This window comes from Heptranchias perlo, chromosome 21 (genome assembly GCF_035084215.1).
Source record: "Heptranchias perlo isolate sHepPer1 chromosome 21, sHepPer1.hap1, whole genome shotgun sequence".
NCBI lineage: Eukaryota > Metazoa > Chordata > Chondrichthyes > Hexanchiformes > Hexanchidae > Heptranchias > Heptranchias perlo.
This window is the reverse complement of record NC_090345.1, coordinates 10,170,292-10,193,947: the sequence shown is the minus strand read 5'-3', so window position 1 is coordinate 10,193,947 and position 23,656 is coordinate 10,170,292. Positions and strand designations below refer to the sequence as shown.

General features: G+C 41.4%; 1 protein-coding gene across 1 annotated transcript in view; it reads right to left on the bottom strand.

Moving 5' to 3' along the window:
- Positions 1–1,436: 1,436 nt before the first annotated feature.
- Positions 1,437–23,656, bottom strand: part of LOC137339969 (SMC5-SMC6 complex localization factor protein 2-like) — a 91,015-nt gene continuing 68,795 nt past the window's right edge. Inside the window, exons 14-20 of the mRNA XM_068002085.1 lie at positions 22,018–22,115; positions 20,220–20,307; positions 17,969–18,097; positions 16,802–16,879; positions 15,813–15,899; positions 7,874–7,942; positions 1,437–4,429 (exon numbers count right to left, since the gene is read on the bottom strand). Coding sequence (XP_067858186.1) covers positions 4,292–4,429; positions 7,874–7,942; positions 15,813–15,899; positions 16,802–16,879; positions 17,969–18,097; positions 20,220–20,307; positions 22,018–22,115 — 687 coding nt within the window. The 3' untranslated portion in view covers positions 1,437–4,291. The remainder of the gene's footprint in view (positions 4,430–7,873; positions 7,943–15,812; positions 15,900–16,801; positions 16,880–17,968; positions 18,098–20,219; positions 20,308–22,017; positions 22,116–23,656) is intronic.

The following is a 23,656-nucleotide window of genomic DNA, read 5'->3' as shown; positions in this document are numbered from 1 at the left end:
CCATAACAACAAAGTGAAGTAAAAGACTGACTGGCTTATAATTGATAGGCACACAAAACTACAAATGAAGACGCAGATGTTGAATTGGGGGTATGTGCCAGTGACTCTGGCACACGTCCTTATCTGCTGCTTTCCCATACACGTTCCTGGATAAAACTTGACGTTACATTGGCCTGCTTCATGCTATTTTGCACTTTTCAGTTCATACGTATGGACAGTACTCTGGACTCTCATACCACCTGTACAGTAAACTAATTTCCACCCTTTCGCACTTGTCAGAGAAACTGGACGATCAAGACAGGAGCACATCTAGATCACAAGATGCTCCCACAACTATCACTACTGGAGCAGGCACCAGTACAGAGTCCCCCATACTTCCACCGGTACCAGTCAGCTGAACGGGAGCACTCACCGGGCTGAAGATGTGCAGACACAGTGAACAACATCCATGGTTCCATCCACTTGACTGGCATTTATCCAGCTGCTCAGATTGTTATTCTTCCATGGCAACTGTATGAGTAAGACAATAATTTTACGTACCGGTTCAGAGTGGAGAAATCACACCGTTCTGTGGCTGCCATGATTCAGGAATTACAAAGTTTAGCCGCGATTGTCTCAGATAGATTTCAGACACATGAGCAACACAATTTCTGCTGAAAGATGGAGATGGTGATAAAGATAAATGAGGAAACTTAAAATGGTCAATTACGGCATTTGTTCCATCAGAAGCGGATAGTCACCCTCAACGAGAACAGTGAACTAAATGTGCACTGTTGATGGTAGTTCATTGCTAGGCATTGCAGTAATGACATCATAAAAGTAACATTCCCAGTCACTATCCCAAGTATTGTGACATCAAGTGTAATGCAAAAATCAGTGTGAAATGTCCGGCGTGTGTAGCAGGTGTTCAAATAGCTGCTCTGTCCAGCAGAGGAGCAGTAATCTTAGTTCATCATGTGTTAGGAAGAACCTCTTTTTGGTAACGGGGACAAAGTAATGTAGGAGTACGTGAGAACAAAATAGGTTATATTGTTTTTTTTAAAAAGAAGAATAAGGTTCCCCAATGCCACCCTCCAGCCCAGAAACCTGGCACACATGGAACTCAACACCCCGCCATCAATAAGTTGACCTTTGGTGACATACCTTTCCTCTTTTATTCTGGGGCAGAGACCAGATTGGCCTGGGCATGATTGGGTACCCGTCACATGGGGATGCTATAAAGGAATCCACCTCTCACAATCATGTGCACTGGCAAGTCACCATTTTGTTCATGCTCCCCATTTTGTTTATGCTGGGAGGTGTTAATGAATGGAAGATGAGGAACCATGAATAAATTAAAAATAACACACGCTTAAAAATGTGAAGCGATGCAACTGTTTAAACCCGGCAAGATGCGGTGGGATGAACTCTTTCAAAACAGTACAAAAACACAAATGTTGTAATAGTACTGAAAATTTATTGTCAAAATAACTTGAAAATTGTGTATAAAGGACTCATTTTTAAAAAAAAATAAAATTAAAAAAAAAAGCAAATTTTATGCATCACACAATTGCTTTAAAGCAGAAAAAAATATTCAAGTCTTTTACAGATTTCTGAAGCCTAAAGTGCAAGGTGGCAGAATTACGACAGAAGTGCCCTGAGGACAAATGCTCTGACCAAGTGCTCAGTTCTGTCCTGAGGTAGATTAACTAGCAGTAGAGAACTTAATCTTGTATTCTTTGGTTAAAGATTCTAACGTGAAATACCAGACTACAAAACCCGTTAATTTCAACTAGACCAATGGGTATTTCAACATGTTGGGAGAGCCAGTCTTTTCCTCATCTTAACAGTGCACCATTGGGCAACACTTTTTGCCTAAATTTATCACTATTAACAATTAATCATCGAAAATATTTGACTTCAAAGAGATATTTCAAAACACTGGACTATAGAAATGTTGAATTTAGAGCAAAAAATTGTGTACTAAATTAGATACAAGATTAAATCCAAACTTTTAATACATTCAATCTCATCATCATCTCTCACTGGAAGCATTTTGCCAAGTTTCTCACTGCACCATTAGATGGACGGCACAGTCTATGACAGTTGGTGGTAATAGGAACTGGCAAGACTAGAGGGGTACATCTCTTGATGGCCTATCAAGAGATGTCTACCAGGTCACAATCACAGCTTCTCATCTGAGGAAGCATGACAAAGAAAAGCAGGAGTGAGTGGGAAGAAAACGAGTTATATAGTTGCTTTTTTTTTAAAAAAGAATAAAGTTCCCCAATGACACTCTCCAGCCCAGAGGCCTGGCAGACATGGAACTCAACACCCCTCCATCAATAAGTTGACAGGAAACATACCAAATTGGCCTCTGGTCACAAACATCTCCTCTCTTATTCTGGGACAGAGACCAGGTTGGCCTGGGCAGGGCTGGGAACTTGTCACATGGGGATGCTATAGAGGAACCCACCCCTACAGCCATGTGCACTGGCACGTTACCATTCTCCTTCACTAACCTGTTGAAACAAAAGAACAGTAACAAAATGCCAGGCCGGCCGTGGTAAGGGCTCGAGTCAGTAGCTCAGAAGCACCTGGACCAAAGCTTCAGGGAAAGATTTCTTCATAATGTGAAAACTGACATTTCATTAGGTAGCGTATCTCATTTATACAAACTATGTACCTGACAGAAGTACTTGTGACCATTACTTCCACTCGTGTTCATATACGGTACGCAGTCAAACAGGTCAGTCCCTTGGAAAGCTCAATTAAAAAGTCGATCTAACAAAACGATCGCACCTTTTTACTTTAGTATTAAAAAGTGTAAGCTGCAGATGTTTGTTCCTGTTGGAAGTTTTGCAATGTTTAGGAGAAGCGAACTCTACCACCCTGCACTAGTTGGAGGGGAAAACAAGTATAAATATAATGTACACAGGTAGTGAATAATCCAGCATTTTCTACAAACAAAACCAAGCATATAATACGCCATTAACAGTCACACAATCTTACGTAATTGTCCCAGTTATTCTTTAACTTGCACTCCCTAAAGATGGGAGACAGCTATAAATTTACAACTTATACATAAGAGTGAGGTAAAAAAGTTAAAGGCAGAAACACAGTCCTGAGGTTCAAGTGGTACATATTAACTGCACAAAACTTTGCTTCAAATCAGAGCCAGGCCATTCAGGAGGGGAGTTCGGAAACACTGCTTCACGCAAAGGGTGGAACACTCTTCCCACAAAAAGCAGTAGGTGCTAGCTCAATTAATAATTTTAAATCTGAGATCGACAGACTTTTGCTAGCCAAAAGGTATTAGGGACATAGAGCCACGGCAGGTAAATGGAGTTACGATACAGATCAGCCATGATCTCATTGAATGGCGGAACAGACTCAAGGGGCTGAATGGCCTACGCCTGTTCTTATGTTCCTGGTTTGAGACACCTAAACCACCTACTTGTATTAATGCCGCTTGACTCACTTCACCTGCCTTTTATTCTATACACACGTATAAATTAGGGCTGGAATCGGCTGTTTCAGCCTACAAGTCATCTTATTGCATGCTAGTGCAAATAGACAAATAATTACATTGGAAGAGGTCAGAGAGAGGAAAAAGATTTAAAATGTTTAGAATCTTAACCATACATGAACACTTTAAAGTGTATGCCAGTACTATTGGCTACAATTTAAAAATAAGAGAGTGTGGGGACAGAAATACTTGCAAACTCAATTAGAACAGAGATTAGTCTTTGCAAACTGTGCAGAATCACAGCCTCAGTATGTATAATGTGCAGCTTGTCATTTGTTTTTTTTCCCCTTAGAGATATGCGAATTCATTGCACCTTCCACACAAAACAGTCCGTTGAATCTAACAGTTTGTTTTTTTTTCTAAATGGCATAAAGAAAAACAAAAACAGTGACTTTTCAAGTGGAACATTTTAAAGGTTCAATTATTACAATATCAAAGTACAATAAAAATAAGAACATTACAAAAAGAGGCAAACTTTTATGTACAGCAATAAAATTGATGCTACAAAACATTGCAAACATGGCTGCAATTATATAAATAAACTCGATCTCTAACATTATTACAAAATATTTTTTGACAAATCTTTTGATAGACAGAGCTAAAATATCAAAAACATTAACCGCTATAACAAAGTCTAATAGAAGTTATGCCAAACCATGTGTAGGTCCATGTGTAAGAACAAAAACCAGAACACAAACTGATTACGGTCTAAACTTTTTTTTTATATATATATAACAGGATTGGAGCTTTATAGCTGTAAAAAAAAAATCTATACTTGTTGCACTAAACAATGTCCAAATCTTTATCTCTATCATGAACTTTGTGAACCATGTAGTGTTCTGCCTCCTCTTCAAACACAGAGGACTGACTCAGGTGATTCAGATCTTCAGGCATAGGTTTCCAGTAGTCGTGAAGTTTTCCCTATGATAAAATTACAGAAGCAGATACAAAAAGCATTAAAAATATAGCATTTACCCAGCGCCTTTAACCTAGAAAAATTTCCCAATGCACTCGAGAGGCGGGACGAAAAATAGACACTGAACCAAAAGGAAGAGATATTAGGAGAGGTGACCAACAGCTTGATCAAAGAGGTGACTTTCTAGGAGGCCCTTAAAGGGAGAGAGGGATGTGGTGACGTTTGGGAAGGGAATTCATGAGTGGGACCTAGACAGCTAAGGCAAGGCCACCAGTGGTGGGACGAAGGGAAGGGGTGATGCACAAAAGGCCGGAGTCAGAAGAACAGAGAGTTTGGGGTGTTTGTAGGGCTGGCGGAGGTTACAGAGATAGGGAGGGGTGAAGTCATAGACGGATGTAAACACAACAGAACTTTAAATGAGGCGTTGGAGAACTGGGATCAAAATGCAGATCAGCAAGGGCAGATGTGATGGGCAGGCAGGACTTGGTGTGGGATAGGAAACAGACAGCATAGTTTTGGATGACGTGGTTTATGGAGGTTGGAGGATAGGATGCCATCCAGGAGAATATTGCAGCAAACGAGTCTGGAGATGACAAAAGCATGAATGAGGGTTTTTAATGGCAGCCTCGCTGAGGTAGGGGCAGAGGCAGGTAATATTAGAGAGACAGAAATAGGCAGTCTTTGTGATGGACAGTGTGGGGTTGGAAGCTCAGCTTGGGGTCAAACAGGAGACTGAAGTTGTAGTCGGAGTTTGGGGCTGGGGGCGACAGGGGAGTCAGAGAGGATATGGAGTCAGAGAGTAATGGGGGCCAAACGCAACGGCTTTGCTCTTCCCAATGTTTAGGTGGAGGAAGTTACGACTCATCCAAGACTGATGTCGGACAAGCAGTTTGACAGTACAGAAGTGGTGGAGGAATTGAGAGAGATGGCGGAGAGGTAAAGCTGGGTGTTGTCTGTGTACATGTGAAAGCTGCCCCCATGTCTATGATGTTGTTGCTAAGTGGCAGCATAACTAATGTCTTGTACATGAGGAAGAGGAGGGGACCAAGGATGGATCTTTGGAGGAACTTCATAAGTGCGTGTGTTGCGGGGGGGGGGGGAAAAAAAAGGAGAAAACATTTCTCGAAATGCTCTGGCTATGATTCAATAGGTAAGCATGGAGCAGGAAAAGTCCCACTGAGCTGGACAAAAAGGAGATGCAATAAAGGATGCCACAAGTCATCGAATCGGGCCAGGACCTACTCCGTTAATGGTAGGGCGTTGGGGAGAGTTATAGAACAAAGAGATCTAGGAGTACAGGTTCATAGCTCCTTGAAAGTGGAGTCACAGGTGGATAGGGTGGTGAAGAAGGCATTCAGCATGCTTGGTTTTATTGGTCAGAACATTGAATACAGGAGTTGGGATGTCTTGTTGAAGTTGTACAAGACATTAGTAAGGCCACACTTGGAATACTGTGTACAGTTCTGGTCACCCTATTATAGAAAGGATATTATTAAACTAGAAAGAGTGCAGAAAAGATTTACTAGGATGCTACCGGGACTTGATGGTTTGACATATAGGGAGAGGTTGGATAGATGAGACTTTTTTCCCTGGAGAGTAGGAGGTTTAGGGGTGATCTTATAGAAGTCTATAAAATAATGAGGGGCATAGATAAGGTAGATAGTCAAAATCTTTTCCCAAAGGTAGGGGAGTCTATAACGAGGGGGCATAGATTTAAGGTGAGAGGGGAGAGATACAAAAGGGTCCAGAGGGGCAATTTTTTCACTCAAAGGGTGGTGAGTGTCTGGAACGAGCTGCCAGAGGCAGTAGTAGAGACGGGTACAATTTTGTCTTTTAAAAAGCATTGGACAGTTACATGGGTAAGATGGGTATAGAGGGATATGGGCCAAGTGCAGGCAACTGGGACTAGCTTAGTGGTATTAACTGGGCGACATGGACATGTTGGGCCGAAGGGCCTGTTTCCATGTTGTAAACTTCTATGATTCTATGAAGTTAAGAAAACACATGCACCTTCAGAATCTCTTCTCCCATCCCCAATTGCTTCTGCTCCTCTTCTAAGGGTACCAACTCTCTCTAGGGTATATTTCTTTGGGTGCTCGATACTCCTTGGGATCTTGCTCAATTGAACTTGGGCTGCGAGTGTCGTCAGACTTTTCACTAACCTGATGATGATCTTACTCAGCTTCCTCACTTGCAGTTCTCCAGCAGGTCTCACTACACTGCAATCAGGAGCAGGAATTTTTTTTTATTCGTTCATGGGATGTGGGCGTCGCTGGCGAGGCCAGCATTTATTGCCCATCCCTAATTGCCCTTGAGAAGGTGGTGGTGAGCCACCTTCTTGAACCGCTGCAGTCCGTGTGGTGAATCGTCTCCCACAGTGCTGTTAGGAAGGGAGTTCCAGGATTTTGACCCAGCGACGATGAAGTAACAGCGATATATTTCCAAGTCAGGATGGTGTGTGACTTGGAGGGGAAAATGCAGGTGGTGTTGTTCCCATGTACCTGCTGCTCTTGTCCTTCTAGGTGGCAGAGGTTACGGGTTTGGAAGGTGCTGTCAAAGAAGCCTTGGCGAGTTGCTGCAGTGCATCCTGTGGATGGTACACACTGCAGCCACTGTGCGCCAGTGGTGACAGGAGTGAATGTTTAAGGTGGTGGATGGGGTGCCAATTAAGCGGGCTGTTTTGTCCTGGATGGTGTCGAGCTTCTTGAGTGTTGTTGGAGCTGCACTCATCCAAGCAAGTGGAGAGTATTCCATCACACTCCTGACTTGTGCCTTGTAGATGGTGGAAAGGCTTTGGGGAGTCACGAGGTGAGTCACTCGCCGCAGAATACTCAGCCTCTGACCTGCTCTTGTAGCCACAGTATTTATATGGCTGGTCCAGTTAAGTTTCTGGTCAATGGCTTATCTATCTCCTCACTAATCCAGGGGTGCCGAGGCCAATAATCGCAATCCCACCACCTTTAGCAGAGATCAGCTATTTAGGTAGGCCAGGAATTGAACATGGAACCTTCTGCTGTGTTTGGTTTATTTACTCACTCCCTTTACCAAACTGAGTCATAAGTTTCAGAAATTGTTAAGTCTCCTAATTCTTAATTCCCATTAAGTAAAGTTTGAAGCTGCCAGTGACAAGATGGTAACTGGCAGCCTAAAGCTTTTCTGGGATGTACAATGTCTTTCCCATGCACCCCCCCATTATTACATTTAAACACACACACACAGAATCATTTTGCAACTTTAGTTACAGGTCGCAAATCCTCAGTTGAAGCAAGAAAAATCCCACACAACACAAAAGCAAAATACTGCGGACGCTGAACGTCAGAAGTAAAAACAGAAAACGTTGGAAATACTCAGATCAGGCAGCATCTGTGGAGAGAGAAAGCTCCCTGGTCTCTACCAATCTCACTCTAGAATTCCCCTAGAATTGCATTATCGCAGCTAGTTTACCCTACCTGAAGAGGCCGTGACCGTTGTAACAGCTCTTGCCATTTTGCATGAGTTCTTGCTTCTAAATCTTTCACCTGCACAAAACGAAACAGCTGATTTAAAAAAAACATTTATACCAATCTAAACAATTTCTCCACCGCTACCGCTAGACAAATCCAGTTGCAGCTCTACTAAGATGACAAATCAAAATAACTGAAACGTGGACTAGTATCTAATCGAGGGTCTTGCCTACTCATGACTTTAAAACACTTCAGCCACATGCACTGGCTGGGAAGACTGACGGGCGAACTCTTATGCCTAACTCTTCCAATGTCACTTGACCACTGGTCACTAAAAGGGGCTTTATTTTCTTTCTCCTTTTCCTGTGGCTAAGTGCCTAGCAACACTCAGGACCCTCCCTTCAAGATCAGGAGTTTTGCAGTGGTTAGAATCACAGGGTTTCACCACTCGTGATTAGTTCACCATTTCAGCACTCCAATTTGCTGCCTGCTGATTGTTACACAATGTTATTAAGTAGCTTTCCCCACTCGGATGGAACATAAGAACATAAGAACATAAGAAATTGGAGCAGGAGTAGGCCAATCGGCCCCTCGAGCCTGCTCCGCCATTCAATAAGATCATGGCTGATCTGATCCCAACCACAAATCTAAAGAACACAAGAAGTCGGAGCAGGACCCGGCCACATAGCCCCTGGGCCCTCTCCGCCACCCACAGGGCATTGACCGATCCGAACTCAGCTTCATGTCCAATTTCCTGCCCGCTCCCCATAACCCCTAATTCCCTTTACTTCTAGGAAACTGTCTATTTCTGTTTTAAATTTATCTAATGATGTAGCTTCCACAGCTTCCTGGGGCAGCAAATTCCACAGACCTACCACCCTCTGAGTGAAGAAGTTTCTCCTCATCTCAGTTTTGAAAGAGCAGCCCCTTATTCTAAGATTATGCCCCCTAGTTCTAGTTTCACCCATCTTTGGGAACATCCTTACTGCATCCACCCGATCAAGACCCTTCACAATCTTATATGTTTCAATAAGATCGCCTCTCATTCTTCTGAACTCCAATGAGTAGAGTCCCAATCTACTCAACCTCTCCTCATATGTCCGCCCCCTCATCCCCGGGATTAACCGAGTGAACCTTCTTTGTACTGCCTCGAGAGCAAGTATGTCTTTTCTTAAGTGTGGAGACCAAAACTGTATGCAGTATTCCAGGTGCGGTCTCACCAATACCTTATATAACTGCAGCAATACCTCCTTGTTTTTATATTCTATCCCCCTAGCAATAAAAGCCAACATTCCGTTGGCTTTCTTGATCACCTGCTGCACCTGCATACCAACTTTTTGATTTTCTTGCACTAGGACCCCCAGATCCCTTTGTACTGCAGTACTTTCCAGTCTCTCGCCATTAAGAAAATAACTTGCTCTCTGATTTTTCCTGCCAAAGTGCATAACCTCACATTTTCCAATATTATATTGCATCTGCCAAATCTCCGCCCACTCACCCAGCCTGTCTATATCCCCTTGCAGGTTTTTTATGTCCTCCTCACTCTCTACTTTCCCTCCCATCTTTGTATCATCTGCAAATTTTGATATGTTGCACTCGGTCCCCTCCTCCAAATCGTTAATATAGATTGTAAAGAGTTGGGGACCCAGCACCGACCCCTGTGGAACACCACTGGTTACTGGTTGCCAGTCCGAAAATGAACCATTTATCCCAACTCTCTGCTTCCTGTTCGATAACCAATCCTCCACCCATGCCAGAATATTACCCCCAATCCCGTGATTTTTTATCTTAAGTAATAATCTTTTATGTGGCACCTTGTCGAATGCCTTCTGGAAGTCTAAATACACTATGTCCACTGGTTCCCCTTTATCCACCCTATACGTTATATCCTCGAAGAACTCAAGCAAATTTGTCAGACATGACTTCCCCTTCATAAAGCCATGCTGACTTTGTCCTATTAAATTATGCTTATCTAAATGTTCTGTTACTGTCTCCTTAATAATAGACTCCAAAATTTTACCCACCACAGATGTTAAGCTAACTGGCCTATAATTTCCAGCCTTCTGCCTACTACCCTTTTTAAATAACGGTGTTACATTAGCAGTTTTCCAATCTGCCGGGACCTCTCCTGAGTCCAGGGAATTTTGGAAAACTATCACCAAAGCATCCACAATCCCTACTGCCACTTCCCTCAAGACCCTAGGATGGAAGCCATCAGGTCCAGGGGATTTATCCGCCTTGAGTCCCATTATTTTACTGAGTACCATCTCCTGAGTGATTTTAATCGTATTTAGCTCCTCCCCCCCGAGAGTCCCCTGTTTGTCCAGTGTTGGGATATTCTTAGTGTCCTCTACTGTAAAGACTGAAACAAAATATTTGTTCAGCATTTTTGCCATCTCCATGTTTCCCACCATTAATTTCCCGGTCTCATCCTCTAAGGGACCTATGTTTGCCTTAGCCACCCTTTTTCTTTTTATATAACTATAGAAACTCTTGCTATCTGTTTTTATATTTTTTGCTAATTTCTTTTCATAATCTAACTTCCCTTTCTTAATCAATCCTTTAGTTACTTTTTGCTGTCTTTTGAAGAATTCCCAATCTTCTATCCTCCCACTAAGTTTGGCTACCTTATATGTCCTTGTTTTTAGTCGGATACTATCCTTGATTTCTTTACTTAGCCACGGATGGCTGTCATTTCTTTTACACCCTTTTTTCCTCAGTGGAATATATTTATTTTGAAAGTTGTAAAATAACTCCCTAAATGAACACCACTGCTCATGTACCGTCTTACCCTTTAATCTATTTTCCCAGTCCACTTTAATCAATTCCGCTCTCATACCATCATAGTCTCCTTTATTCAAGCTCAGTACGCTTGTTTGAGAATCAACCTTCTCACCCTCTAATTGGATATGGAATTCAACCATGTTGTGGTCGCTCGTTCCAAGGGGATCCTTAACTAGGACATTATTAATTAATCCTGACTCATTACACAGGACCAGGTCCAAGGTTGCCTGCCCCCTTGTAGGATCAGTTACATACTGCTCAAGAAATCCATCCCTGATGCATTCAATGAACTCGTCCTCAAGGCTGCTCTGCCCAATTTGATTTGTCCAGTTAATATGATAATTAAAATCCCCCATAATTATGGCTGTTCCCTTATTACATGCCCCGACTATCTCCTGATTAATACTTCTTCCAGCAGAGTTGCAACTATTAGGAGGCCTATATACTACGCCCACTAATGTTTTTTTTCCCTTATTATTCCTTATCTCCACCCAAACTGTTTCATTATCTTGATGCTTTGTCCCAATATCATTTCTCTGTGTTACAGTGATTCCTTCCTTTATTAACATAGCCACCCCACCTCCCCTTCCTTCCTGCCTGTCCTTCCTGATTGTTAAATACCCTGGCATATTTAATTCCCAGTCGTTGTCACCCTGCAGCCATGTTTCTGTAATGGCCACAAGATCATACCCATACGTAGTTATTTGTGCCGTTAACTCGTCCATTTTATTACGAATGCTACGTGCATTCAGATAAAGAACTTTCAAATCTGTTTTGTGACGCTTAGTTCCTGCTTTTTCCTTTTTTAACACTTTACCTATTACTCCATACCTTCTGTCCCTTCCTGTTACGCTTTCCTCTCTCTCCCTGCTCAGGTTCCCAACCCCCTGCCACTTTAGTTTAAACCCTCCCCAACAGCACTAGCAAACACTCCTCCTAGGACAGCGGTCCCGGCCCTGCCCAGGTGCAGACCATCCGGTTTGTACTGGTCCCACCTCCCCCAGAACCGTTTCCAGTGTCCCAGGAATTTGAATCCCTCCCCCTTGCACCATTCCTCTAGCCACGTATTCATTTGAAATATCCTCCTATTTCTACTCTGACTAGCACGTGGCACTGGCAGCAATCCTGAGATTACTACCTTTGAGGTCCTATTTTTTAATTTACCTCCTAACTCCCTATATTCTGCTTTTAGGACCTCATCCCCTTTTTTACCTATGTCGTTGGTGCCTATGTGCACCACGACAGCTGGCTGTTCGCCCTCCCCCTCCAAAATGTTCTGTAGCCGCTCCGAGACATCCTTGATCCTTGCACCAGGGAGGCAACACACCATCCTGGAGTCTCGGTTGCGGCCGCAGAAACGCCTGTCTATTCCCCTTACAATTGAGTCCCCTATCACTATAGCTCTGCCACTCTTTTTCCTCCCAGCCTGTGCAGCAGAGCTACCCGTGGTGCCAGGAAGTTGGCTGCTGCTGCCTTCCCCTGATAAGTCATCCCCCCCAACAGCATCCAAAGTGGCATATCTGTTTGAGAGGGGGATGGCCACAGGGGACCCCTGCACTACCTGCCTGCATCTCTTACTCTTCCTGGTGGTCACCCATTCACTTCCTGCCTGTATACCCTTTACCTGCGGTGTGACCAACTCGCTAAACGTGCTATCCACGAGTTTCTCTGCATCGCGGATGCTCCACAGTGAGTCCACCCGCAGCTCCAGCTCCGAGATACGATCGGTCAGTAGCTGCAGGTGGACACACTTCCCGCACACATGGTCGGCAGGGACACTGGTAGTGTCCATGACTTCCCACATCTTGCAGGAGGAGCATATCACGGATGGAGGAGGGAACCTGCAACTCAAACGCAAAGGCAAAAGTGTCTGTTGTGCGCCACCGTTTCCAGCAAACATCTGTATACATTTGCTACCATGCAGAGATTCTGTCCCCACCCTTCAAGCCTCCACCAAGTATTAAGCCATGCTTAACATAAACCTGCAAATAAGAACATAACATAAGAAACAGGTGCAGGAGTAGGCCATACGGCCCCTCGAGCCTATTCCGCCATTCAATCAGATCATGGCTGGTCTTTGACCTCAACTCCACTTTTCTGTCCGATCCCCATATCCCTTGATTGCCCTAAGAATCCAAAAATCCATCCATCTCAGCCTTGAATATATTCAATGACTCAGCATCCACAGCACTCTGGGGTAGAGAATTCCAAAGATTCACAACCCTCCGCATGAAGAAATTCCTCCTCATCTCAGTCTTGAATGGCCGACCCCTTCTCCTGCGACTATGCCCCCTAGTTCTAGACTTTCTAGCCAGGGGAAACAATCTCTCAGCATCTACCTTGTTAAGCCCCCTCAATCTTATATGTTTCAATGAGATCACCTCTCATTCTTCTAAACTCCAGGGAGTATAGGCCCATTCTACTCAACCTTTCTTCATAGGGCAACCCTCTCATCCCAGGAATTAATCTAGTGAATCTTTGTTGTACTGCCTCCAAGGCAAGAATATCCATCCTTAGATAAGGAGACCAAAACTGTACACAGTGCTCCAGGTGAGGTCTCACTAAAGCCCTGTACAATTGTAGTAAGACTTCCATACTCTTGAACGCCAACCCCCTTACAATAAAGGCCAACATGCAATTTGCTTTCCTAATTGCCTGCTGTATCTGCATGCTAACTTTTTGTGTTTCTTGTAAGAGGACACCCAAGTCTCTCTGAACACCAACATAATAGCTTCTCACCATTTAAAATATATTCTGTATTTCTATTCTTCCTACCAAAGTAAATAGCCTCACATTTCCCCACATTATACTCCATCCACCATCTTCTTGCCTACTCACTCAATTTGTCTATATCCCTTTGCAGACTCTGTGTCCTCCTCACAGCTTACTTTCCCACCTAGCTTTGTATAGTCAGCAAACTTAGATGAAGGGACTGAGTATAATGTATCCAAGTCATTAATATAGATTGCAAATAGCTGAGGCCCAAGCACCGATCCTTATGGCACCCCACTAGTTATAGCCTGCCAACCTGAGAATGACCTGCTTATCCCTACTGTTTTCTGTCCTTGAACCAATCCTCTATCCATGCTAATATATTACCCCCAACCCTATGAGCCCTTACCTCATGTAACAACCTTTTATGTGGCACCTTATCAAATACCTTTTGAAAATCCAAATATCTGACATCCACTGGTTCCCCTTTATCTACCTTGCTGGTTACATCCTCAAAAAAACTAATACATTTGTCAAACACTATTTCCCTTTCATAAAACCATGTTGACTCTGCCTAATCATATTATGATTTTCTAAGTGCCTTGTTACCACTTCCTTCATAATAGATTCCAGCATTTTCCCGACAACCGATGTCAGGCTAACTGGCCTGTAAGTTCCCCGTTTTCTCTCTCCCTCCCTTCTTGAATAGCGGGGTAACATTTGCTACCTTCCAGTCCACTAGGACCGTTCCAGAATCTAGAGAATTTTGGAAGATCATAACCAATGCAGCCACCTCTTTTAGAACCCTATGATGTATACCATCAGGTCCAGGGGATTTGTCGGCTTTCAGTCCCATTAATTTGTCCAGTACTTTTTCTCTAGTGTTTTAATTGTTTTAAGTTCCTCACTCTCAATTAGCCTTTGGTTCCCCACTATTTCTGGTATGCTTTCTGTGTCTTCTACTGTGAAATGTTTGTTTAACGCATCTGCCATTTCCTGATTCCCCATTATAATTTCTCCTGTCTCTGCCTCTACGGGACCAACGTTTACTTTTGCTACTCTCTCACTTCTAACAAACTTGTAGAAGCTCTTACAATTTGTTTCTATATTTCTTGCTCGTTTACTTTCATATTCTATTTTCTCCCTTTTTATCAATTTTTTGGTTGTCCTTTGTTGGTTTCTAAAACTCTCCCAATCCCCAGGCTTATTACTCTTCTTGACAACATCATAGGCCTCTTCTTTCAATCTAATACTCTCCTTAACTTCTTTAGTTAGCCACGGGTGGATCACTTTTTTTATTTCTCAATAGAATGTATACTTGTTGAGAATGTTGAAATATTTCTTTAAATGTTTGCCATTGTTTTTCAACTGTCAAACCCTTTAATTTAATTTCCCAATCTACCTTTGACAACTCACCCCTCAAACTTAAATAAAGCCAATTACATTACTTTCAAACTGAATGTGAAATTCTATCATATTATGATCACTCTTCCCCAGAGGTTCTTTTACTGTGAGATTACTAATTAACCCTATCTCATTACATAATACAAGATCTAAAATAGCCTGTTCCCTGGTTAGTTCCATGACGTTTTGCTCTAGGAAACAGTCTTCAATACATTCCATGAACTCGTCATCTGTGATAAAAGGGCTTCCCAAGGCTGATGTGCAGCCCAAGTCATATGTTGCACATTTAATGCCTGGCATGCAGGTTACAAGGCAACACAACAGAAGAGAAGCCTTACATCGCGTTACATCAAAACTACAGCATAGAAACAGGTCATTCGGCCCAATTGGTCTATGCCGGCATCTAAGATCCACACAAGCCTCTTCCCTCTGTCATTTAATGCTATCAGCATGCCCTTCTATTCCTGTCTCCCTCATGTACTTATCGCGCTTCCCCTTAAATGCACCTATCTATTTGCCTCAATTACTCCTTGTGGTAGCACGTTCCACATTCTTACCACTCTCTAGGTAAAGAAATTTCTCTTGAATTCCTCATTGGATTTATAAGCAACTATTTTATATTTATGACCTCTAGTTTTGGTATCCCCCACAAGTGGAAACGTTTTCTCTACAGCTACCCTATCAACTTAAAGATGTCTATCAGGTCAACCCTCAGTCTTCTCTTTTCTAGAGAAAAGAACCCCAGCCTGTTCAGCCTTTCCTGATAAGTCTGTGAGCAAACAATTTGACCAAACTGAAGTCTGAAATTTTACTCATCCTACAGCTGCCATTTCAATTTTATTTGGAGCCCCTTCTCCAAAAATTGCATTAATGTTTGAAATACAGCAAGTTTTGTACTTCAGTGCAGGAGAGCCCTGAAGAGGCATCAAACTGAACAGAGCACAGCAGAAATTGTGCTCCATAAAGTTAGCAGCATACAAAAGGCACTTAAATTGCGTTGAGTTATAGCAACGAGATAGATCTACTCAACGAGTTTGTAGAGTACCTTGCTTCGGTAAAGTAGTTTGGGGTCCTCTCTTATGTCACATTTGATGTATTTTTCTATTCCAGCGCAGAGCTGTATAAGGTGATTCTGAACAAAATGAAAACTCCGTCAACAAGTACCATAAAAAGTAAATTAATATAATGAAACACTTTGAAATAGACAGAAGTACAACTTCCCATGACGCCTTTGGTAATGGCAAATTGTTAGTGCCATTTGCCCGATACAGGCAGCTGTCCATGCCAAGTGTGGACAGTGTAAGTGGTGGTGAATGTATGCAAAACTCTGCCACTGCTATTCTTTCTACACAGATATTTTCAATCAATACAAAATTAAGATATCGCTGCAACAGACACAAACAAGTTTGTCTAAATCACTAGTAATTCTTGTACAATTCTGCAAAAGATTGACAAGCTAGTCATGTCTGCTGTGGAAGGCAGGTTCTGGCATGGAGTAGGCCTACCTCAGCAAGACTATTAGTTACGGCTTTGGAGGAGTGTTGCGTTCAGGAACAAGATATGGGCTCCGTCACCTGCCCCAACAGGGATGCAAGTCTTCCATCACTGACCACTTATGGGTCATATAAGAAACCAAAGATAAAGACAGTAACTAATGTTGCTGAGTTTTTTTTTGAGGAGCTTCCCTAAAAAAAAAATTGAACTACCTGTACTAGGTAGTCCAAAAATGTTCCATTAGCAAGCAGTACTGAAAACTAGTCATTGATCCACAATGCCTCTCAACCATGTTTTTTTTTTAAAAATTATAAAACTATGCAATAGCACATTCTTTATGTTAAACTACAAATAGTCCATTAGCCAAACATGAGAAAACTGGCAATCAAGTGGAATGTAACTTTAGTTGGATGTGGCTGTACTTGCCTACAATTTTCATTGTGAAACTCAATTGCAAAATCCAGATCAATTATTTTCTACAATAGCGCACAGTGTAATAATACCATCAACCCTCCCAATGAAAAACAAGTCGAAACTTACCCGCTGACTGGAAGGAATATGTTCTATATGTACAACTTCGTTTGCCAAGACTAGAAGGTTATAGCACAGGTAATAGGCCTGGTGAATTAAATTAAAATACCATTAAACAATTCTGTAAAATCACATTTTAGGTTTTTAAAAACCAATCTCCCTGTTGACCTCAATTTGGAAAATCTGGCACTAAGCCAAAGCACTAAAGATGTTTTTTGAGAGAGTGGGGTGATCTTTTGCGCTCAAGGTATTCAGAGTTAAGATCAAGCAACGTCAAGTGGATTCTTCAAAACAGCAATTAATCCCAGCCTTTTCGAAGACAAGATCGGACAGGATTTTAAATCACTACATTTTATTTATAATTGCGTTTAAGTACACAGGAAAACAAAATTCACCCAATACTCTGCAGTTAATGATGATGGTGGGAATAATCATGCAAAAATAAAAGTCCAATTTTCAACAACAAAAAGGTCAGGTGCAACTCTTTCAAGGACAGAAGTGCTAGAATGTATTTGAAAAATATTTTTGTAGTTATCAACATAGCAGGAAAGAATAAATTTGACACTCGACTGAGCAAACTACTTAGTGCTCACATGCACATTTCCATGTCTTGACAGTTTTTTTTCCCCCAACGTGCTTTTTTGTTTTTTTTAAAAAAAAAATCCCAAACAAGAAATCCTTGGTTACGGATGTTTAAAAATTCCCTAAATGAGTAAGTTGAAGTAACGTCACTTGAGATGTATGGTCAGTTTCTAAGCTTATTTTTTTTTAAAAACACACTAACTTTGTTAAAAATCCAACAAAGCATTTGAGCAATGTTTATGGACACAACCATAATATACCTAATCGAGCAGCACACACCTTACAGCACAGACTTATGGACACTTCAAAGAAGCTGGCACTTGTGCAAAAAGGAACAAGTTTTCCAAATCTTAAGTTCTTACAATATTGTACTTTGGTGCCTGCTACAGTGTACTGCATTTACTGATAAATTAGGACATTTACTGTATCCGAAGGCACATTTTAAAGAAATATTTAAACAGTTTTTAAACATGTTATCGCCCGATGTTACTAAAACCCTTCCAGTCCCAAAGCCCACAATGAGGTTCTTCCGTAAAACTCAGCAGTGAAGTTCTTTTTAAACAAAAAAGCAGCCCAACCAAGTCAAAGCAATACCTGCTGATCAAGCTCTGTAAGTGCAGCTTCTTTTCGCTGCCCCTGCTGTTCAGATTTACTTGTTTCTTCAATAGTTTTTAATAAAGAGGATGGTTTCATCAAGTACAAGAATCGACAGAGATGAGAGATCTGCAGCCAGAAAAAGATATAAATGATATTTATAAATTTGCATTAAGAACTGAAATCTACTCCCACGTTACAATCCACTTTCTCTTCTATTAATATTTTATTTTGACATGAGGTATTGCAGTTTACCAGTTAATTAATAGAACTGGGGATTCCATCGCCATTATTTGAAGGAGAATGTTCTAAACATAGGGTACAGTGAATTTTATACTACGACAAATATGCATAATGCTCACTGCTGTATTACGATGTTACTCTTGAAGGCAAAGTCAGCTGTGTAGACACGTTCAGGCTTGTAGGTACCTTTGTTTAGGCCAAAGTCATTGTAAGGCAGATTTCCAACGGCTTGGCTGTTTTATGGTTCCATGTGCTCAGCTCATTCGAATTTACAAGTTTTAATTATCCAGATTTGGGCTGCCCTTGAAATACAAGATCATGTGACATACCACGTGGCTTGGAGATAAGTCATCGACCGTGCTAAATGCTCTGTCTCTCGCCAGCAAGCTTCCTTAATTCAGACCATTTTGTCACTTGATCACACTGGAAACTGCTTAGAATGTCATGTTGGGATTTTGTTGCACTCTCCATCAATTCCACTAGACTTCATTCATGTCAAACCTATGCTACTGTTCTGTTCTCTTTCTCAGCCACCCACAGAAAGCAAAGGTAATCGGAATTTTGGGGGAGGGGGTGCACAGATTCAAACTAGTAAAGAGCATACTTAAGACCATCAGGAAGTTCTTCATACAGGGATCAATAAAGAGCACAGACCCTCCTGGTAGGAAAATTAAGGTAAAGACCCTAGAATCATTTAAGAAACAATAAATGCCATGACGTGGGGGGGACTAAGTTTTTTTTACAAATGGATGAACTAGGATGGATGGAATGGTTTTCCTCATCCATGTCTATCATGCCATCTTATGAATCTTAAAGGATCAGAGCTACTCATTTTCCGTGAGCCATTTTAATTCACATTTGCAGTAGCACACATCCACTGCAAGGCTTCTATACGGGTCTATAAACTATGCGACAGAGGGTCTTGATCTATCCCACAGGTTTAAAGAACAGGTACGCCACAGCAAATATAACATAAAAACATTAACATTCAATGCACACCTGGGTTTATAGAATTGGAATTGTAAAGCACAGGAGGCTGGTCAGTCCATTGAAGCTGTGCCAACTGCCTGAAAGCTATCTGTTTGTTCCCATTCTCCTCCCTCTTTTAAAATTTTCCAATATTCTCTTTCAAAGGCCATTATGGATTCTGCGTCCACCAGCGGTTCTGAAAAAGCATTCCATGTCCTAACAACCCTTGCATAAAGACATTTCTCCTCACTTCTCCCATACTCTTATAATAAATGTATGCCCTCTAGTTACCAACTCACCGACTAATGGAAATCATTTTCCCCTATTCACCTCATTAAAATCCTTCAAAATTTTGAACAGCTCATCAATTTCTTCTTAACCTTTGATCCAATGAAGAGAGTCCCAGTTGCTCTACTCTAGTTTCTCCAAATATAGCGCCCTCCCTGGTATCACCGAGGTGAATCTCCTCAGAACCGTCTCCACGGCCTTGACATCTTTCCGAAAGGTGCTCAAAACTGCATACAGTATTCCTAAATGCAGTTGAACCAATGATTTGTACAGCTTTCATATTCGCTCTCTGCTTTTGCACAATATGCCCCAGTCATAAAACCTAGGATCCTATTATAAAGCTGTTTTTTTTAAAAAAACAGCTTTATCAACTTACTTTTCCACTTTTAAATACTTGTATCTCTGAACCCTGAAGGCTCTCTGCTCCTCCACTTTTAAAAACATTTTATCATTTAGTCTGTATGTCCTCTCATTCTTCCTCCCAAAATTATCAACTAATTTCTCTATTAAATTTCAGACATCTTTCTGCCCAATCCATTTCCTTCTGTTGCTTACAGTCTTCTTCACAGATGAACACTCCCTAATTTATGACCCATTTCAACACTCAATGATTATATGCAAAAAAAATTGTGGTAAACTTCACAAAATTGAAAGCTTTATATGGAACTACAGTAGTTAATTTTAAGATGCACATACTGTATTTTTATCTACATGTATGTCATAGTTGACACAATGAAGCTGTATCACATACCTTCAAATCTGGATCCTTTGGTACATACATGCATCCTTTGTCTAGAAGTTTTGAAATTATCACCAGGCTAAGGTGCCGCCTTAATTGCCTAGAAAAATATTAGCCCATTAATTTATAGTTCTATAATTGGAGGAAATCTGATCCTGTACAATTACATATCATTCCTTTTTCCAGTTCTCTGTTAGTTTTTAATGAGTAAATAGGTATGAATGAGTGCACTGTTTTAAACCAAATGTAAGCAGTCACACATAAGAGCATAATACGTAACTACCTAACAGCACTGTGAGAGTACCTTCACCATGTGGACTGCAGCGGCTCGCCACCACCTTCTCAAAGACAATTAGGTCAATAAATGAAAGCCTTGCTAGTGACGCCCATATTAAGAATTAATTTAAACTAGTGTAAGTATGCACATATGTCAGTAGTGTTCCACAGGACATTTGTGGTATCAGTACCCACTGATTATTCCACTATACAGGTTTCCCGCCTCCTCTTATCCCACCTTTTAATATTTCTAAAATACAAATCAACAAAGCTGAAAGGAACAGTAATTTGGGAGGGTGGGAGAGGAGGAGGAGAGAGAAGAGGTGGTAAGGGTCAAGAAGATACAGAGCAGTTACAGCATCAGCACCAAAACTATCATTCCCCCTTCACACCAAATTAGTGTATACAGCATCTTAATGCAAGTTCCAACCCCACATTTTTAGGTGACAAAACCTGCATTAAGGTGCATTTTACAATAATGAGTATAAATTATACTTCTAGCTCAAGGTCCCAACACAATTTAAAAGACAGGTTTAAGACAGTCTTCGGCGGGGCGGGGTGGGGGGGTGCAAAATCAGGACTTGCAGTTTAACAACTCCCCGTAATTTAACCTAAGAAATATAACTTGACCAAGGAAAATAAGCCTGTACATTTTATTTTTAGAAGAACATGCTGATAGGGTTAAATGAAGTAGGGAGGGAGGAGGCTTGTGTGGAGCATAAACAATAGCACGGACCTGTTGGGCAGAATGGCCTGTTTCTGTGATGTACATTTTACGTAATACTTTATCTTCGAGATAGAACAGTTGTGATCTTTATGAAGCATCCACTGGTTATCAAAAATCAGCATCAAGAAAGTTTGTTAATGACATCTAGCTGCAGAAAATCAGTTATTAAAATGTGCTCATTTCTGTAGCCCCTCATTGGCCACATTTGTCTGAGGAGGAAGAACCCCAGAGGCCTGGAAGCACATCATCTACCACCTCCCATCCGCCCCCCACCCCTAACACTTCTGCCACATTTGCTCAGGGGCCCTGGGGTGAGGGAAGTAGCAGTGAGCCCCTTAAAATATTGGGTTAGAGACTTAAGGGGTACAGGATCAAGGTGGGTAGATGGGGTTAAGATAGAGATGATCTAACTGAATGGGGGAAACAGGTGCCAGGGGCTGAATAGCCTACTCCTCTTCCTATGTTCCTAACTGTCGTGGAAAGTAAAGGGAATTAGGGGTTACGGGGAGCGGGCAGGAAACTGGACATGAATTTAGATTTGAGGTTAGGATCAGATCAGCCATGATCTTATTGAATTGCGGAGCAGGCTCCTATTTCTTATGTTCTTAAACCGTATGCCACAGAATTTATGGTTGAACGTGATCCACTTTTATGGCAGTCTGGGATCAGACTGGTTCCCTGGTTGCTTTCTCCTAGGATCTGATGGGTTGAAGAGACAGCAGGCTCTGGTCCTCATTAAGAAACACTACAAATTGCTACAGTGTTAAAACAGAACCAACAATGTCCATATGTAGCACCATGCATTACCTTCCTCGTGTAGAGAAATCCGGTAGCAACTGAACCAGGTACAAAAGGTTATGATGATGTTCTGATAAGTCACTTAGGATCATGCAGAGATCGAACATCTGTTTGAAACCAAGACAGCTTGTCAAAACCACATGCAAATACAACCGTCAGCACAGAAACATAACTAGCATTTTGTTTTATAACATACATAGCGCTCTAACAAAATGGCATCATATGCATTAACCCAAGCAAAAAGTTAAATATATCACATTATCTTTCATAATTCAAAGTTCTCCCAGGATGACACGGTGAAATAGGACATTATAACACATTAGAATTAAAAACATTTTGCCATATTTACATACAAACCCATGCTAAACAATGTAGAATTCACAATGGCACAGAATGCTTACCAGGTAGTGACTATGAAGCAGAGGCTTTGAGGCATTAGTTTTGTGATTTATCTATACCCCTCCACCTTTCCTGCTTGTTGTCATTCCCGTGTGTACATACTTGCAGTAGATACAGTAGCTTTCATAGGGGTGGCTTGATACAGTTTCAAGGTTTTTGTTTACAGCCACGATAACAGACTAACGGTCAATCTTACTAAAGGATTACTTGTTGTGACACGACCACTGAGTTTATTGGATAATAATTAATACTTGATAACCAGGGAGTAGTACAGAGTTAGTGACCTAAATTGACATACTTACCAAATAATATATATATTTTTTTTAAGTATAGTTTAATCCAAATTTACTACTGACTTATTAGGGAGCTTTGTGCACTCATTCACAATGCAGTGGAGCATGCGACATATACAACCAACATAATTTAAATAAAATATCATAGCTTAGCAACCCCTTCTGTGGAATTGCCACACTACTATTTCAACTAACATAAGTGCAGTGCACCACTGCATAACTATATTTTTCAGATGAACATGCAGGTGCTTATCCACTCAAAAATCTTATTATTCATTCATGTGCTACAGAAATTTTTGCTGCCAAGGAGAATTTTAGGAAGTTGAGGTTTGTGTACTCATGCCATCAATCTGCTCCTTACCCTGGATTATCCCCTTCATGCATAAAACAGTTAACATTCTATAATTAACCACGTAATGAAATACTCCATTAACTAAATATAAAAAGCAAGTAGAAATGTGAGATGTTTTCTTTTTAACATGGCTCTGGATTAAAAATTTGTCAGTCTTTATATGTAAAATCTCACAAGTACAGGCACGATCTCCTCACTCAATACATTGTTGGGACTTAACTAACCATAGATTTCTAAAAAGGAGCTTCTTAATCTCTAGTTGTAATTTCTAGTCTCTGGTTGTAAAAACAGAAAGACAGATTATTATCTGAATGGTGATGGACTGCGAAAAGGGGAGGTGCAACGAGACCTGGGTGTCCTTGTACACCAGTCGCTGAAAGTGAGCATTCAGATGCAGCCAGCAGTTAGGAAGGCAAATGCTATGTTGGCCTTCATTGCAAGTGGATTTGAGTACAGGAACAGGGATGTCTTACTGCAGTTGTACAGGGCCTTGGTGAGACCACATCTGGAGTATTGTGTGCAGTTTTGGTCTCCTTATCTGAGGAAGGATGTCCTTGCCATGGAGGGAGTGCAACGAAGGTTTACCAGACTGATTCCTGGGATG